Source organism: Microcebus murinus, chromosome 12, assembly GCF_040939455.1.
Source record: "Microcebus murinus isolate Inina chromosome 12, M.murinus_Inina_mat1.0, whole genome shotgun sequence".
Lineage (NCBI taxonomy): Eukaryota > Metazoa > Chordata > Mammalia > Primates > Cheirogaleidae > Microcebus > Microcebus murinus.
The window spans coordinates 92,966,918-92,984,823 of record NC_134115.1 but is presented as its reverse complement, the minus strand read 5'-3'; the positions used below and the strand labels follow the sequence as shown (position 1 = coordinate 92,984,823).

General features: G+C 47.1%; 1 protein-coding gene across 3 annotated transcripts in view; it reads left to right on the top strand.

Annotated features, from left to right (window-relative positions):
* CAMSAP1 (calmodulin regulated spectrin associated protein 1) overlaps positions 1-17,906 on the top strand; it is a 74,234-nt gene that overhangs the window by 15,616 nt on the left and 40,712 nt on the right. For 2 of the 3 annotated variants that reach the window (XM_020289566.2, XM_012782078.3), the window contains exons 2-5: positions 4,807-5,069; positions 6,511-6,672; positions 16,397-16,477; positions 17,544-17,576. In XM_020289566.2, coding sequence (XP_020145155.1) covers positions 4,807-5,069; positions 6,511-6,672; positions 16,397-16,477; positions 17,544-17,576 — 539 coding nt within the window. The remainder of the gene's footprint in view (positions 1-4,806; positions 5,070-6,510; positions 6,673-16,396; positions 16,478-17,543; positions 17,577-17,906) is intronic. The other variant, XM_020289567.2, reaches the window with a different exon arrangement.

Sequence of the window (17,906 nt, the reverse complement as noted above, 5' to 3'; positions counted from 1 at the left end):
CGTCAGTTGGGGCTCGTCATTTGCCCTTTGCTTGTTTTCATTATGGACTGAACGTTGTCTTTGAAAGACTTTAGGAACAATCTGAGGCCTAAGGTGTTTTCTTCTCCAGGGAGAATTCGCTTCAGCTTCTAGCAGTCACCTGGAGACAGTGGCAGTCCCAGTCTCCCCACTGAGGTTCCCAGGTCAGGTGCTTCAGAGCCGCACTCTGCCCTTTGAGGCCTGTCCAGTTCAGGTTCGCTCCTGCGCCGAGGGTGCAGCCTGGATGTGTCCAGACCACGGTGTGTGGTAGGTTCTGTTTGGCAGGCCCTAGAGTCCAAACTGTGTCCTGAGACGTTTGTGAGGTACTGGAAATGCAGTTTAACTTCCTGAACACCACCTCTCCTGGAACGTCAGACCGTCCTAGAGAAAAGGCAAAGGCCCTCAGACCAACAGCTTTGTCCCCAGGTTGGGCTCACTGAACTATCTTCTCCCTGGAGTTGGCCTGGTGATCCTCACCATTCTGTTAGGTGGCGAAGCTTCCTGCCGGTGCTGCCCTCTGGTCCACCGGGACTTGAAGCAGAGGTCCTCCCCGTTAGTCTGTAAGGTCCAGCTGTGCTGACTTGTCATTAGGTTGTCCCTCCCTGTCCTTTGCCAGATGTGGGCTGCACTCCTCAGGGGTGTCATTGTGTTTCTGTGAGCTTGCCCTGGAAACCCTGGGAACTAACTGTGTGTGACGCTCACTGGGGAGAGGGATGAAGTTAGAGTCCTTCCTGGGAACCTGAGGTGTGAATGAGCGTGGCTGCATGTCAAGGTGGGGAGCCTCTGGCCCTACAGTTTGTGCTTGGCTATCCTCGTTTGTCACCCTTCCCACAAACTGATTGACCTTGCCCTTGTGACCCCCCCGCCCCCTCTCCCCATTCTCCCTCCCCATCCCTCCACCAGGTACTGTCCTTGTAGAAGAGCTGTTGCCTGTGTCGTGACCACCAAGCCTGGAAATGGAAGTGGTGTGGGGAGTGTCCCATGAGGGTTGGGGGGCTGCTGCTCACCCATCCCCATTGTGGGGACAGCTCTGTCTGGGCAGTGCTGCTCGTGGGGAGGCCAGGGTGGCCGTGGTGGGGAGCTGCTCTGCAGCCATTGTTTTCACCAGCACCTGCCTGCCTTCTCTGGGTTTTGGTTTCCCTCCATACTGGGACTTCTCTTTCCCTGGAATTCTCTCAGTTTTGTGTCAGTGTTTGCATTTCTTTCAAGTGTTTGTCCTTCCTTCTTGGAGCACAGTTATAATAATTGCTTTAAAGTCTTTGTCAGACAGTTCTGGCATTTGGTTGTCAGGTCACTATTGATTGTCTTTTCTCTTGAGAGTTGTAGGTTTTCCTGTTGGTTTTTTCTCTTTTGGTAAGTAATTTTGGGTTGTATGTTAGACATTTAGAATATTATATCTTGAAACTCTGTATCCTGTTAGAAATCTAGATGTGGCTTGTTTGTTTTGGTGGGTAGTCCATGCCAGTCAGATAGAGACTGCAAGTCCTGGCCTGCCTTCCGTGGCTGTGGTTTTTGTTGGCGTAGTTTTCATAGCCTTTGTTCTGGTCTGTCTGCAGCCTGAAACCTGGACCGTGGTCTGCACTGTAGTGTAGTTCTCTAAGTTGTTGCAGTGCTCATTGTCGGTTTCACACATGGGCTACCAGGGGGTATCTAGGGCATTACTCATAGACTTAAAGGACCCTTTCACCCAGCTCCCTCTTCTTGGGGATCCTCGCAGAGAAGGGCCTGTGTACATCTGGTTCTAGGGTTCCCAGGGGTCTGTCTCCTTTCCTGGCCACATCATGCACCTGAGCCTGCGAAGCATAATGGGAGAGGGCAGCTGTGGGTGCCCACTCTGCCCAGCGCGTGCCCATCCCTGCTGCTGTCGGGTGCAGTTTTATTGTTGGTTCTCTCTGGTGTTTGGGGGGTCAGAGGGCTCAGGCCTGCAGGGGCCATGGTGTTGGCTTTTCTTTCTCCTGTGTCTGGTATCTCCAGGATAGAGTTGAGGTTATGGGTAGTAGTCATCTGGAAGACCACATCTGGTCACTTTACCTTATGTTGGAATTATTTGGGGGGGGTGCCTTGTTTCTGTGCTGAAAGAGTAACAACATCTTCTAGAAGGAGACTGTCATGGCCACCTCTGGAGCTTCTGCTGAGGTGATGCTCAGTGTCAGATGCTGATGCCCAGGCTGCCCACAGGCCATCCTGAGTGAGTTGGTCTGGGCAGTGACATGGGTGTCCTTGTAGTGGAGATCTCCTAGGTGACTCAGCTGAGCGGCAGGGCAGAGACTCACTGGCTCCAGCGGGAGGTGGGTGTAGAGAATGGAAGCCCAAGAGAAAGGGGCGGGCTGGAGAGAGGAGCATTTGGACCTTATTATACACACAGTAACCGAAGCCATGGACACAGCGAGGGCAGAAGCTGGTCAGGGCAAACCTGAGCAGCACCAGATGTACACACTGATGCCAGGAGAGAAGCCAAAGGGAGAAAGAGAGAAGTGACCAGAGAAGGGGCAGACAGCGGGGCATGGTGCTGCCCAAGCCAGAGAAGGAGGGGGGGGTCTGTCTCTCTTGAGTTGTGCCAGTTGTCCAATTGGGAGGGGAGGGTGGCTTGGACCAGGCCGACTGGGCTTGAGGTATCCCCGGAATCTACGTGGAGATGTCAGATGGCAGATCAAGGAAGTGGCCAGGGCTAGAAATGTACATTTAGGGATCACTCTTTGTCTAGTCTTAGAAGCCACTAGACTGAATTAGGTCCCCTGAGTGAGGTGGGACGTGCCTCTCCCAATACGTGGAGAAATGAGGGAGACCAGCAAAGGAGGCCGAGCTGGAGCAGACGGCAACTTGGAAGCGAGTATGGGGGAAACATGCGCAAGTCAGGACAGGGCTGCTCTCGCTGGGAGCCCTGGCTGCCAGGCTGAGGTGACTGGTCAGCTGGGAAGATGAAGGCTGCATCCTTCCCCAGCAGCTGGCATGAACTCCTAAAGATGTTGTCAGATCGTGGGACTCTGACTCAGGGCCCTCCCCTGACAGCCCTCCCTTCAGAGGCAGGGCTGCAGCCCCCGAGGTGCATGCCTCACGGGCTGCCTGCTGTCCCTGGCCAGCCCTGGCCACCTTGCTCTGGTTCCTGGGGACACCTCATTCCAGCAGGTGTGGTGGCTCCCTCTGTCCCTTCTCTCGCTCCCTGCTCACCTGCTGCCTCTGCCACTGGGTAGCGAGGAAAGCGAGTTGTCCTGCTGTGCATTACCTCAGGGTCCATTCCTTTTATTATCGGTGTATCTTTTTTGTTTCAAATCCTGGTGACTTCAGAGTCAAGGTTACCTGATGCGGTCCTCAGGATGTGAGTGTGGATTCGAGTTTCCTAAGCCAACCTTCCAGAGCTGGAGCTGATGGTCACCCTGGCCACTCCGGGGTTGCCGTGGTGACTTGAATTTGATGTGAGCGCCGCTGCTTAAAAAATGAAAGTGCTGTGTGAATGGTGGCTGCTGCTGTTCAGAAATAAGAAACCAATTGAGCAGTGCTCAGACTGGGGGGGAGTGATGAAGCTCCGCAGACCTACGATTAAATGACTCAGGGCTCAGGAAATAGTACCTGTAAAGAAAGTAAAAGCATATAGGAGTGGAGGAAGAGAGGGAAGCTGTTGAACCATGCACTGAGTCGGCTCTTGCCCTCAGGTGGTGGTTTGGAGCACCCGGACAGGAAGAGGGGCTTGTTGGCATGTGGTGAACGTCTGGCAGCAGTGGGTTTTCTTCCCCAGCGGTTCTCGGAGCTAGCCAGAGGTGGGCAGAACTCCAAAAGCAGCCGTGGGGATGAGGCCATCTGCGCCCCAGCCGAATCTCAGGGTCAGAGACAGTCTCAGCATGTCAGAGACAGAGGGTCTTCCCTCCGTGGGACACGTGTTTCCCAAATGCATTTGACTACAGAGACCCCTCTTCCCTTTTGCCGGATGGCTCTTGGCATCACGTAAGGCGAGGGAGGAGCTCAGCTGTGGTCCACGCGGCTGCGGTGTGTGCGTGCGTGTTGCTCCCGGCGGTGTTGGTGTGGGAGGCAGCAGTAGTTGAGAGTACACAGGACACTCCTGGGTCAGAGTGTGGGTTCAGGGCTGGTTTCTGCTTCCCGTGACCTTGGGTGTATCACTTACTGTCTCTGTGCCTCAGTTTTCTCTTTCGTAACGTAGGGACAGTAGTCCTGATTTGGGAGCATTGATTGCAGTGATGTGTAAATGTAATAACGTGTGTCATGTGAAGAGTTTAGTGCTGCCTGGTCCACAGATGGATAAAGGCCTGGTTGCCACCTTTCTGCTTCTGTCATGGTAACTGCAGCACTGCGCTTGGCGCTCTGCTCTGTAAAGACCTCCGCCTTTTTTGTCACCTCTGATTTCGACATCAGAGAGAGGACACGCTGGGCTCCCTCCTCAGGGCCAGTGCCGGCTGTGCCCACGTGCCCTCTTGTCTGGTGTCACCAGGCACTGTGTGGTCCTAGCCCGACTAATTTTCCGTGTCCCTTCATCGTCAGGGCTTCCACACCAGCTTCTCACCAGTGCACGTTACGAGAGTCGTCCTGCCAGACCGTGGCGGGCGGGAGTCATGAAACAGCTCGTTGCCCGTGTCCCCCAAGTCTGAGGTGCTGTGGTTTGCTTTGTCAGTGCAGCAGATGATGAAATCACTGACTAGCCTAGCACCTGTCTGTGTTTTTAGTCGCCCATTTCAGCGGTGCTCTGACGGGCTCTCCTGTGCGTCGTTGTCCCACTGGGGTGCTTCGGAGACTTGAACGTGTGACTGCGCTCACAGGGTGCTCTCTTCCTGCTTGCAGATAACATCCCCGAGGACCTCAGGGACCCTTTCTACATTGACCAGTATGAGCAGGAGCACATCAAACCCCCCGTCATCAAGCTGCTCCTGTCCAGTGAGCTGTACTGTCGTGTCTGCAGCCTCATCCTGAAAGGGGACCAGGTGGCCGCCTTACAAGGACACCAATCTGTCATTCAGGCCCTGTCTCGGAAAGGGATCTACGTGATGGAGAGCGATGACACCCCCGTGACGGACTCCGACCTCAGCCAAGCACCCATAAAGATGGTGAGTGGCTTGTGGTGGCCCTTGCGGGCCAGCCTCTGGAGCCCTGGGCTCCGTCTGTGTTCCTGGCTGCGGCACGCTGGCTGCGCGGACCCGGCGCTTTAGGCAGCAGATGGTGTGCACGTGGGTGTGCAACAGGATGGCGGAGTTTGCGTGTGTGTGGGGTATTCTCTCATTTATGTATCTTTTTAAGTGTGTAATTGTTTTGGAAAATGGGGAAAGGAGCAATTTGCCTCTAGCTCTTTTGCTCATTGTGAATGCTCTACGAAAGCTGAGCTTGAAGTGAGGTCTGGTCAGAAAAATGTTTGAGGAAAACTTTTTTTTTTTTTTTTTTTGAGACAGTCTCACTTGTTGCCCAGGCTAGAGTGAGTGCCGTGGCGTCAGCCTAGCTCACAGCAACCTCAAACTCCTGGGCTCAAGCCATCCTCCTGCCTCAGCCTCCCGAGTAGCTGAGACTACAGGCGTGTGCCACCATGCCTGGCTAATTTTTTTTTTCTATATATTTTTAGTTGGCTAATTAATTTCTTTCTATTTTTAGTAGAGACGGAGTCTCATTCTTGCTCAGGCTGGTTTCAAACTCCTGATCTTGAGCAATCCTCCCACCTCGGCCTCCCAGAGTGCTAGGATTACAAGCGTGAGCCACCACGCTCGGCCCTGAGGAAAGCTTTTTATACATCATGTGAAATACGATTGCTGAGCCCATTCTATTAGATTGTTAAATGCATACCTTATAAGTGTTTTTCTGCCAAAATAAATAAGTACACCTTTTCCTTCCCTAAGCACTCCCCACCCAATCTTTCTCTGAAGCCATGCTACTAGGGATTCTTTCCTGGAACGTCCTAGGTCTACACCATTCTTGGTGCTCCTGCACTTCCTTTGTTCAAGATGTCCCTGACATTCTGTTTCCTGTGGCTTCAGTTGTGGACTTTGTGAATGATGTGTTTTGTCTTTTTTTTTGGAGGATGTGTTTTGGGTGAAGAGAATGTTACTTGTGTTCTGTGAAGACACGGCACAAAGAAGTGGTTCAGTTTTACCCGTAGAGCCGTGGACTAGTAGCCAGAGTCCTTTGATGGGCAGAAAGCCTCGGGGCAAGTCTCTCTGCTGTGCCTTTTCCACAGCTGCTAGTAGGACAGTAGGAAGCCCACCACTGACCGGGGTACTCTTACAGGCTGGTTAGGGAGATGAACAAATGAGGACCATGAAACACTACAGGCTGCAGGGCTGCCACCCTGAGAGGGTTCCCTGGTTCCTGTCATCCTAAGGATCTTTGGCCAACAATGCCAGGCTTGAAATAGGATGGAATGCAGGTCTCAGATCTTAGCATCTCTTCATGCGGGAGGGTAAGAAAAAATGAGGCTGGAGTTCTGAGGCTGGGCAGGTTCCCTACACCGTAACCTGGTGGGAGAGGTGGTGTGGGGCTTATCGCTGTTGCCTCTGTCCTCAGAGTGCTCACATGGCGATGGTGGACGCCCTGATGATGGCTTACACCGTGGAGATGATCAGCATCGAGAAGGTGGTGGCCAGTGTCAAGCGCTTCTCAACATTCAGCGCCTCGAAGGAACTTCCATACGACCTTGAGGATGCCATGGTGTTCTGGATCAACAAGGTGAGTGCCTCCTCATGGCACGGCTGTGCAACCTCCTTCTGTGGCCCGTCCTCTTCTTCCCTGAGAGTAGCATGCGTCCTTGCTGTCACACCAAGACCCAGCCCCTCAGTCCCTTCATTTGGGGCTTCATTTTGCATAACATTCTGTGTCCAGAAATGTGTCTGCTGTTGTCAGAAAACAAAGCAAACAGGCGTTACTCCTGAATGTCCAGAGCAGAGTGTGATGAATTTGTATTTGAAAATGCAGTACGTGTTTATGGTTTAAATGGATAAGTATTTACATTTACAAGCTTATAGTATAATTTTTGTATGTAAAGAATGTTTATTTTTAATAGTATGTATAGGATTACCTTACCAAAGGCTTTCGGGTAGGAAGCCTCCTTTTTGCAAAAATGTGTGCAAGTGTGGACGTTAATAACATGAAGGACATGGAAGATCGTGCAGCCTGTGCGAGGCTGTGCTAGTGGACTTGAGTTAGATTAGGTGGTTGCGTAGTTTGCTCTGGCAGAGTCAGGCCGGCAGCTCCGTTTGCTGACTCCCCTTACGGGCCTCTCCGTTCACTGTGACAGGCAGGTCTTTCCGATAGGAATTGGTAAAGGTTTGTGCTGTGATTTCTTCTAGGACAGTTGCCCTGCTCTTCAGTTGGTGTTCCATCCAAACGGGTTTGGGGAGTCTAGTGGACAGGCAGAACCCCTAAAATCTCACAATCCTGCCGTAGGGTGGAGGATAGAAAGCCTCTGGGTTTTCTAGGACTCACTGTGGAGCTTCTGGGCCCTAGTTTGGACTTGGGTGCTAGCCAGTGCCGTCTCTGCCACTGTCCTGAAGGACGCCTCATGGTGGCGGGCACCGTGCGTGCAGGCACTGTGCGTGTGGGGAGCAGTGTCAGCAGGAATCCTGTTAAAAATGGTGTTCAGGACAGGTGCCTGTTTCCATGGGAGTCTGAGCTTCCTAGTGGTGCTCTTATAATCCTAGCAGAAGCTTATTACGGTCAAAAATTCAAATTTTTACTTTTCTTTAACATCTTATTGATTTTTCCTCTTACTACAGGAGATGACATGGTGGTTATAGAAAATTTAAAAACTATGGATGAGCAAAAAGAACAAAATGTAAATTACCCATAATCTTACCATTTATGAAAATAGTTCACATTTTGATACAAATTCTGATAGTTTTTGTTTGTGACATATAGACTTAAACCACATTGGAGGGTTATTGTATGTTCTGTCACATGCCGGGGTTTGCACTCGGTGCGGCCGGCGCAGTCAGCACCCGCCCCTCCGAGCAGACGTCCCGCCCGGCGCCCAGCGCTGTGGAGGCCACGCCATCTCCTCCTGCTCTGCGCAGTCTCGATGCTTTCCCTCAGACCACGCTCCTGCCAGGGGATGGTTGTGATAAAAACATTTGCATCTAAGGACTTTTGCTTGTTTTTTGGTCAAATTTGACCATACAGATTGTATCATTTTTCTCACTGTTAGTCTGTGAGGTGTCTTTTTACCCTGTCTTCCCATGTATCAGCTATTATTAGAAATTGTTTGCCAATTGGAAAGGTGAAAAATAGTGTCTTTTTAAATTTCTTCATTCCTTGGCAAAGTGGAACTTTAAACAATAGAGTATGTGGCTATTAATCTTTCTTCTCTGGTAAATGGCTTGTTTGTGTCTTCGCTCACATTCCTTTGGGTGGGGGGGGCATGTTCCTTTTCCCCCTACTGGATCAGGATTCTCATATATTTGCTATGTATTTATAAGTAATTTCCTGGATTATTTTTGCCTCTGTTTGTGGACTTGGCAGATATATAAAGACAATCTTCATATATTCCAGAGGTGTCACTTTCTTTACATGTTTACTCTGTTTCCTCCTCCTCTGTTTTTTAAGACAGAGTCTTACTCTGTCACTCTGGGTAGAGTGTGGTGGTGTCATCATAGCTCACTGCAGCCTCCAACTCCTGGTCTCAAGTGATCCTCCTGCCTCAGCCTCCCGAGTAGCTGGGACTACAGGCACATGCCACCACACCTGGCTAATTTTCCTATTTTTTGTAGAGGTAGGTCTCACTCTTGCTCAGGCTGGTCTTAACTCCTGGCATCAGGCAATCCTCCTGCCTCTGCCTCTCTTCCTCCTTTAAAGAAATACACTGTATTCCTGGCTCCTGGCTTGTCACAGTGTATCATCTACTGATTTAGGACTGTGGCAAGCAATGATTCTAGCTCGCGGTCCACTCTACTCACTGTCCCCATCTTCTGAGGTCACATTGACAACTTAGGGCACATCTGTGGTCAGACTTTATATAACTGTGCTTAGACACCTATTTTCACAGCTCATGTGCCTTTTCTCATACATGCTTTGTTTTTTCTGGAGTTAATACTTCAGTTTTCATGATCTTTTCTTTATTTCTCATCCGAAAATTAAATTTGTATTCAATGTTTTCCATGTTTTTTTTTTTTTTTTTTTGAGACAGAGTCTCGCTTTGTTGTCCAGGCTAGAGTGAGTGCCGTGGCGTCAGCCTAGCTCACAGCAACCTCAAACTCCTGGGCTCGAGTGATCCTCCTGCCTCAGGCTCCCGAGTAGCTGGGACTACAGGCATGCGCCACCATGCCCAGCTAATTTTTTATATATATATCAGTTGGCCAATTAATTTCTTTCTATTTATAGTAGAGATGGGGTCTCGCTCTTGCTCAGGCTGGTTTTGAACTCCTGACCTTGAGCAATCCGCCCACCTCGGCCTCCCAAGAGCTAGGATTACAGGCGTGAGCCACAGCGCCCGGCCTGTTTTCCATGTTTTGATATTCCCTTGGCATTTCCATATGAATCTAAGTCCCTCACAGTAACAGTCCCCTTACGTGGCTGCTCTGACATTGGCCGAGGTGTGGGCTCTGGGCGCAGCTCGAACCCCCCCCCCCCCCCCCCCCCGTTCCTTGTGTCCGGAGCCTCTTTGGCGTGAAGTCCCTGGTGTCTCGATCGTGCTCCCCTGCGGCTTTCTCACAGTCGTGCACCCTGGGCCCTCTGCAGTGTGGATACTCGGGCGCCTCACGTGCTCCCCCTTCCCCATGCTGGCAGGTGTTCTCTCCACGGTGAACTGGTGCATGTTTAGTAAGCTTTGGGCTCTTGTAAGGTTTTCCAGAGGGTGAGTTTTTCCTCCATCCTCAATTCTTTGATGCCTGATAAGCTCTGAATTCCTTTTGAACTTTGGTCATAGGTACCATATTTCCAGAATTTGTGTTATGCGTGTTCATTCGAGTGCAGGTTTCAGCTGCTCTCACATTCACATCTGTGAGGCCATTCCCTTCTTGTGTTTGGCTCTGTGTCTGGGTGGCCTCATCCCCATCAGCTGAGAGGATGGGCCACATGGCAGGCCTGTCCAGTGAGAGGAGTTTCTCTTTCTTTGTGGCATCACTCTGGGACTGTGTCCTGCTGCAGCCCAGATGGTTGCTGCCTGGGCCACCAGCATGTCTGCCCTCCTGGGCTTCCCTTTGTCCCATGTGCTTAGCTGAGAGCATGCAAGAAAAGGCCAGTGCCACGAAGTGCTGAGAGGATGCGGGAGCCTCCCTCCCAGCTGCCTTGTGCACCTGTTCCCGGCTCTGGGGGCGTACCCACTAGCTGTCTTCTCTCTTCAAGACCAAGGGGTCTGCCCGTTGTCTGGGTTCCCTGTTGCTTGTATGACCTGGGCTCTCTTTCCTGAGGGCTCCGAAGTTCTACCGTGGACACTTTGCGGGGGCTCTTGCTGTTACTTATTGACGCCCAGCCGGTTGCTTTTATCTGTGTTTGGAGTAGCTTTAATGAGGTGTAACTTGTGTGCAATACATGGATCCGATTAAGTTTTGTTTTTTGTTTTTTTTTTTTGAGACAGAGTCTCACTTTGTTGCCCAGGCTAGAGTGAGTGCCGTGGTATCAGCCTAGCTCACAGCAACCTCAAACTCCTGGGCTCAAGCAATCCTCCTGCCTCAGCCTCCCGAGTAGCTGGGACTACAGGCATGCGCCACCATGCCCGGCTAATTTTTTCTATATATATTAGTTGGCCAATTAATTTCTTTCTATTTATAGTAGAGACGGGGTCTTGCTCTTGCTCAGGCTGGTTTCGAACTCCTGACCTCAAGCAATCCGCCCGCCTCAGCCTCCCAGAGTGCTAGGATTACAGGCTTGAGCCACCGCGCCCGGCCCCGATTAAGTTTTGACAAGCAACTGTATCTGTTTGACAATCACCACAATTAAGGAAATGTTTCTGTCACCCTGAAAAAACTCCTTTGCAGTTAATCCTGACCCAGGTAACTGTTGTTCGCTTCCTATGCTGTGGATTAGCCCTGCCCTTTCCAGGTTTTGGTAAAAATGGAATCACTTGGTATGGTACGAGCTCTCTTGCGTCTGGCTTTTTTCACTGAATAAATTGTTCTTGAGTTTGATCCATGGCATTGCATCTATTAGTTCGATTCTGTTCATGCATAGTAGAATCCCATTGTGTGAATGTGCTGTAATTTGTCCGTCCACCTTCTGATGTGCATGCAAGTCTTTTCCAGTTTTTGCCTGTTTTGAATAAAGCCACTGGGAACATTTATGTGAAAGTCCGTGTAGTTATATTTTCGGTTTTTGAGTAAATACTTAGGAGTAGAATTGCTGGGTCATATGAGATAATATATATATAGTATATATAACTTAAATATATAAGTCTATCTAAATTAAATTGTTAGGAGAAACTGCCAGAATATTTTCCAAAGTGTTTGTACCATTTTAAACTTCCATTATCAAAATAGGAGAGTTTCAGTTGCTCTATACTTTTGTCAACACTTGGTATAGTCAGTCTTTCAATTTTAGCCATTTAAGTCAATGTGTAGCAGTATTTCATTGTAGTTTTAATTTACATTTTCCTGTATTTGCTTTGTCTGTAGTCTTTTGTAAAGTGCTTATTCAAATATTTTGTCCAGTTTTTAATTGGGTTATCTTATAACATTGCAAGAATTAAAAAAAAATATATATATATGAATTAAATACCTTGTCAGATATATATATAGTGAATATCTTTTCCCAGTCTAGCTACCTGGTTGTTTCCTTAACGGTGTCTGTCCTAGTTTATCAGTGTTTCTTTTTATGGTTTGTCCTTTTTTTTTTTTTTTTTTTTTTTTGGAGACAGAGTCTCGCTTTGTTGCCCAGGCTAGAGTGAGTGCCATGGCGTCAGCCTAGCTCACAGCAACCTCAAACTCCTGGGCTCGAGTGATCCTTCTGCCTCAGCCTCCCGGGTAGCTGGGACTACAGGCATGCGCCACCATGCCCGGCTAATTTTTTATATATATATCAGTTGGCCAATTAATTTCTTTCTATTTATAGTAGAGACGGGGTCTCACTCTTGCTCAGGCTGGTTTCGAACTCCTGACCTTGAGCAATCCGCCCGCCTCGGCCTCCCAAGAGCTGGGATTACAGGCGTGAGCCACAGCGCCCGGCCTATGGTTTGTCCTTTTGTGGCCTAAGAAGTCTTTACCTTCTCCAGGTCGTGCAGGTGTGTAGTCGCAGCTCTTGCACACCTCCACAACCCACGTGGAGTTGTCTTTTGTGAGCGACATGAGGGAAGGTTGTTTCATTTTTCCTTCATACAAATAACAGTTCTTAGCCATTTGTAGAAGAAATTTTTCTTCCTCATTGAATTATCTTGGCAGCTCTGTTGAAAATCAGTTAAGCCACATGTTTGTGAGTCTGTTTCTGGACTCTGTTCTGTTCCCCTGGTCTTCAGGTCTAGTTTTATGCCAACCCCAGGCAGTCTTGATGACTGCAGTTTATAGGAATACTTGAAATCAGACAATGTGAGTCTTTGAACTGCCATATCCTTTTTATTAAAAAAAAATTGTTTTAGCTATTCTAGGTCCTCTGTGTGTCCACCAAGAATATTAGAATCAGCTGGTCACTTTCTACAAAAAAATACTTGCTGGGATTTTCATTGGGACTCACTGAAGTTAGATCAATTTGGAGAGAATTGATGTGTTATCAATATTGTGTCTTCCAGTCCACAGACATGCTATGTCTCTCCATTTATGTAGATTCACAGTTTCTCTAAGCTGTGGCTTAGAGGTTTTCATGGTAAGGTCTTATATAGGGTAAGGTCTATGTAGTTTGTTAACCTTCTTCCCATACTTCTCATGTTTTTGATTCTGTTATAAGCCGTGTTTTCCTAATTTCGTTTTCCAGTTGTTTGTTATCAGTCTATAGAAATGCCACTAATAATTTATATATTGACCTTATATTTTGTGACCTTATTAAATTTATTTATTAGTTCTAGTGGCATTTAAAACATTTCTAAATATTTTCCATATACAAGATCGTGTTGTCTGTGAATAAAGACAGCATTACTACTTTCTAATCCATATGCTCATTTTTTTCCCAGGCATGGTGGGTCACGCCTGTAATTCCTGCACTTTGGGAGGCTGAGAGAATCACTTGAGGCCAAGAGTTCAAGACCAGCCTAGGCAATACAGTGAGACCCCTATCTCTACAAAAAATAAAAAATTAGGTAGCCTTGGTGGTGTGGCCTGTAGTCCCAGCTACTTAGAAGACTGAGGTAGGGGGATCAGTTGAGACCAGGAGTTTGAGGCTGCAGTGAGCTATGGTTGTGCCACTTCACTCCAGCCTGGACAACAGAGTGAGACCCTGCCTCTTAAAAAAAAAAAAATTCCCTATAGCACTGTTTAGGGCCTCCTTGTATTGAATGGAAGTGGTGAAAGAAGACATTTTTGCTCGTACCTAATCTTAGGGAATAATCATCGGCTCCATTACAAAGGTTAGTGGTAAATTTTTTTGTGGATGCCCTTTTTTAGGACTTACTTTCTATTCTTAGTTTGCTTAGGATTTCTTTTTGTGAGTACATATTGAATTTATCAGCTGCTTTTTCTGTATTTATCGAGGTGATTATATGGTTTTTCTTTTTTGGTCTGTTGATACAGTGAATTATATTAATTGATTTTTGAGTGTTGAACCAGCCTTTCATCCCCTAAGACAAATACCAATTGGGTGTGATTATCATTTTTTATATATTGATAGATCCAATTTCCTAACATTAAATATATTGTTGATGATTTTTGCATCTATGTTCTTGATGGGTATTAGTCTGTAGTTTTTTTGAATCATGTATTTTTCTTGTTTTGGTATCAGGGTAATGCGGGGCTCAAAAAGTGAGTTGGGGAATGTTTCCTCCGGTTTATGAGGTAGTTTGTGTGTGGTCGGTGTTACTTCCCTACATCCTTGGGGGGATACACTGATAAAACCATCTGGGGCTAGACTTCTCTTAGCAGGAAGATTTTAATTATGAATTTAATTTTCTTAATATACATGTATTTAGATTTTCTATTAAATATTGTGTCAGTTTTAGTGATTTGTAACTTTGAAGGGATATGTCAATTTTACTTAGTTGTTGAGCTTATTGGCATAAAGTTCCTATTATTTCTTTTTTTTTTTTTTTTTTTTTTTGAGACAGAGTCTCGCTTTGTTGTCCAGGCTAGAGTGAGTGCCATGGCGTCAGCCTAGCTCACAGCAACCTCAAACTCCTGGGCTCGAGTGATCCTTCTGCCTCAGCCTCCCGAGTAGCTGGGGCTACAGGCATGCGCCACCATGCCCGGCTAATTTTTTTTTTATATATATATCAGTTGGCCAATTAATTTCTTTCTATTTATAGTAGAGACGGGGTCTCGCTCTTGCTCAGGCTGGTTTTGAACTCCTGACCTTGAGCAATCCGCCCGCCTCGGCCTCCCAAGAGCTAGGATTACAGGCGTGAGCCACCGCGCCCGGCCCTATTATTTCTTTATTATCTTTTTTATGTATCTGTGATCTATAGTGATATGTTCCTTCTGTTTCTTATTTTTCTTTTCCCCCTTCCCTTCATTGGTCTGATTAATCATCTAAAAACCTTTTAGTTTTTGTTGATTTTCTGTATTGTTTAATATTTAATTTCTCCTTTTACCTTTGTTGTCATTTTCATTCTATTTATTTTGGATTCGATCTGCTGTCCTTTTCTACTTAAGGTGGAAGGTTATTCGTTAAAGCCTTCTTCATTTCTCACACAAAAGTGTTGCTTCCTCTTTAAGCAGTACGTTAGCTGTGCCGTGTGCATTTTTATGGGTTGTTTTTTCATCATTCTCTTTAAAGTATTTTCAGTTTCACTTGTGGATTCTTGTTTTATTATGGAAGTTTGATGTTTAATTTGTAAATATTTGGAGGGAGGTTCTAGATATCTTTTTGTGTTTTTTTTTTTTTTTAAGACAGAGTCTCACCCTGTTACCCGGGCTAGAGTACTGTGGCATCAGCCTAGCTCACAGCAACCTCAAACTCCTGGGCTCAAGCGATCCTCCTGCTTCGGCTACCTGAGTAGCTGGGACTACAGGCATGTGCCACCACGCCAGGCTTTATTTATATATATATTTATTTATATATATATTTATATATATATATATATTTTTTTTTTTTTAAGTTGGCCAATTAATTTCTTTCTAGTTTTTAGTAGAGACGGGGTCTCACTCAGGCTGCTTTCGAACTCCTGACCTTGAGCACTCCACCAGCCTCAAGCCTCCCAGAGCACTGGGATTATAGGCGTGAGCCACCATGCCTGGCTTCTTTTTGTGTTTTGATTTCTGATTTCATTCCTTTGTCAGAACATACTCTATGTGATTTCAATCCTAAATTTATTGAGATTGATTTCATGGCTCACCACACGTTCTGTCTCACAGAACGTTTCGTGTGCACTTGAAAAGAATATGTATTCTGCTGTTTTAGGGTAGATGTTTTCTGTGTCAGTTCAGATTGATTGTTGGTGGTGGTTGCTACTATCTCCTGTAGTAGTTTTTCTGTCTTTTATGTCTGTCAGTTACTCTCAGAGGAGAGTGGAAATGTGTAGTTGTAATTTTGTCTGTTTCATGCTTCCATTCTGTCAGTTTTTGTATTTTCAAAGTCTGTTATTCATACAATTTTAGGATTTTTATATCTCTTGGTTAAATTAACCCTTTTGTCATTATGAGATGTCTCTCTTTATCACTGGTCCAGAAGCCTACTTCACTTACCATTAACATAGCTGTTCCCACTGCCTTAACAATAGTGGTTATGTGGTGCAACTTCTTCCTTTCTTTCACTTTTATTCTCTTGGTGTCTTTCTATTTAAAATGAATTTCTTATAGATACCGTATGATAGTCTCTGCCTTACTGTTGGAGTGTTTAGACCAATCACATTTACTGTGATTATACATATGGCTGGCTTTTACCATTTTGTTTGGTTTTTTTGTGGAGGGGGAGAGACAAGAATTTCGTTCTGTCACTCAGGCTATAGTGCAGTGGCATCAGCTTGGCTCACAACAACCTCAAACTCACGGGGTCAAGCGATCCTCCTGCCTTAGCCTCCCAAGTTCCTGGGACTACCACCAAGCCCAGCTCATTTTTTCTATTTTTAAAAGATACAGGGTCTCACTCTTGCTTAGGCTGGTCTCCAACTCCTGAGCTCAAGCGATCCTCCCTCCTCAGCCTTCCAAAGTGTTAGGATTATAGGTGTGAGCCACTGTGCCTGGCCTCACCCATGATTTTGTAACATGCACTGGTCATTTGGAAAATGGTTTCACTGAGTTATGTAGAGCTTCCAAGTATTGTTGCATTTTGTGCTACGGTATTAATGATTACATCCATTAATATCACCACCAATTTCATCAGAAAAGCCTTTCTTTATATACGGCGTGCTAAGCAATTGCCTTGTTAATGCGTTTTTCTTCTACTTTAGGTGAATCTTAAAATGAGAGAGATAACAGAGAAAGAAGTTAAATTAAAACAGCAGTTACTGGAAAGTCCAGCACATCAAAAGGTAAGAGTAAATGTAATGTTTCTGGAATGCAGTAAGTTATTGTTGCATTAATGCTGGTCCTGACTGTAAAGAGTTACATTAGTTACTCCCACTTGTGCTTTATCTTACTCCCCAGAGAAGCCAGCCTCTCGGACTTGCTTGCTGGGCCTCTGGGCCTAGTTGAGGGCAGCACGGGCAGTCTGTTCCCCTCCCTCCCAGGAAAGGCTGATTTTGTGTGGAATTGTCAGAGAGTGAAGAGTGAGTTGGGAGGAATCGGGGTGCTCAAGAGTAGGGGCCACAGGATTTACCTGGGAGTCAGCCCAGAAATTGCCCCTTGCTAAAAGGTGCTCTTGGAAATCCATGAACTGCCGTGAGGTGCAGTGTAGCTGGTGGCGCATCTCTGAAACCCTGTGCTGTGGTCCAGGTGGGTCAGTTCTGCACATCTGCTGTGGCGATACAGACAGGTGTGCCACACACTTTGGTCGCTAGTCTTGCTTCCTCCAGCATTTTTCTTTTGCCAAGCACATGCTGATTGAATCCACTCAGTTAAGTGCACGCATAATGTGGCCCGACCATCTGTATGGTCTCGATGAGGAGGACGGTGTGCCTTCTTCCCCTCCTCCCTCCTCTCCCTCTGCTGGCACCAGGCAGCGGCCATGCTTTTGTTAGCAAGGTGGGTGGCAAGTCAGGCCACCTGCTGTGTGCCTCCCTCATCTGGGTCTTAAGTGTGGCGCTTCCTCCTTGTCCTCAGATGGACTTGTTTAAATGTGTGGGTACAGACTAAACACCAGCCTTTGCCGAGTCAGCGTCGACTTGTTGCCTTTTGGTACCCAGCTCTTGGCAAGTTTCCCAAGTGTTCTTTGCTACTGCAAAGGATAGTGTTGTGGAGATGACTTACAATCCTCCACTTTCATCCTCTGATAACACAACATGCCTTTGGTCGCGTGCACTTGAAAGATTGTGCTTGCAAGAGGCTGTCCTGCCTCTGCCGTGTAAACGCCGTGGGGAAAGTGTGCTAGCTGCGTGCACACGTGGACCTGCTCTGCTGATGCTCCTCTCCTGCCTTCCTTCTCTCGCCTCCGAGCAGTCTCCCTCCAAGTGGTACTGGAAATTAGTGCCTGTAAGTGAACCCGGAGCCACCAGCTGCCATCTGCAGAGCCATCCTGTCGCGATCACTTGCTTCCATTAAAAATTGCTCGTACCTAAAACTGTTTTTTTTTTCATTTGTTTAAATGTCCACCTTGGCATTGTTATTACACTTTATATAGTATGAGCGTTGCCCTTATTTTGAGCTGATGATAGGCTTTGTGATGTGGCACTTCGGAATTCTAAGTTAAATGTTGCCCAATTTCTTAGTAACTCCTTTAAGTGGCCAACATACACGTAAATGGTGGGGCACCTGCTGTTTGCTAGTAGGTAGCAGAAGGCAGGATGAGTGATCTAATGCCTA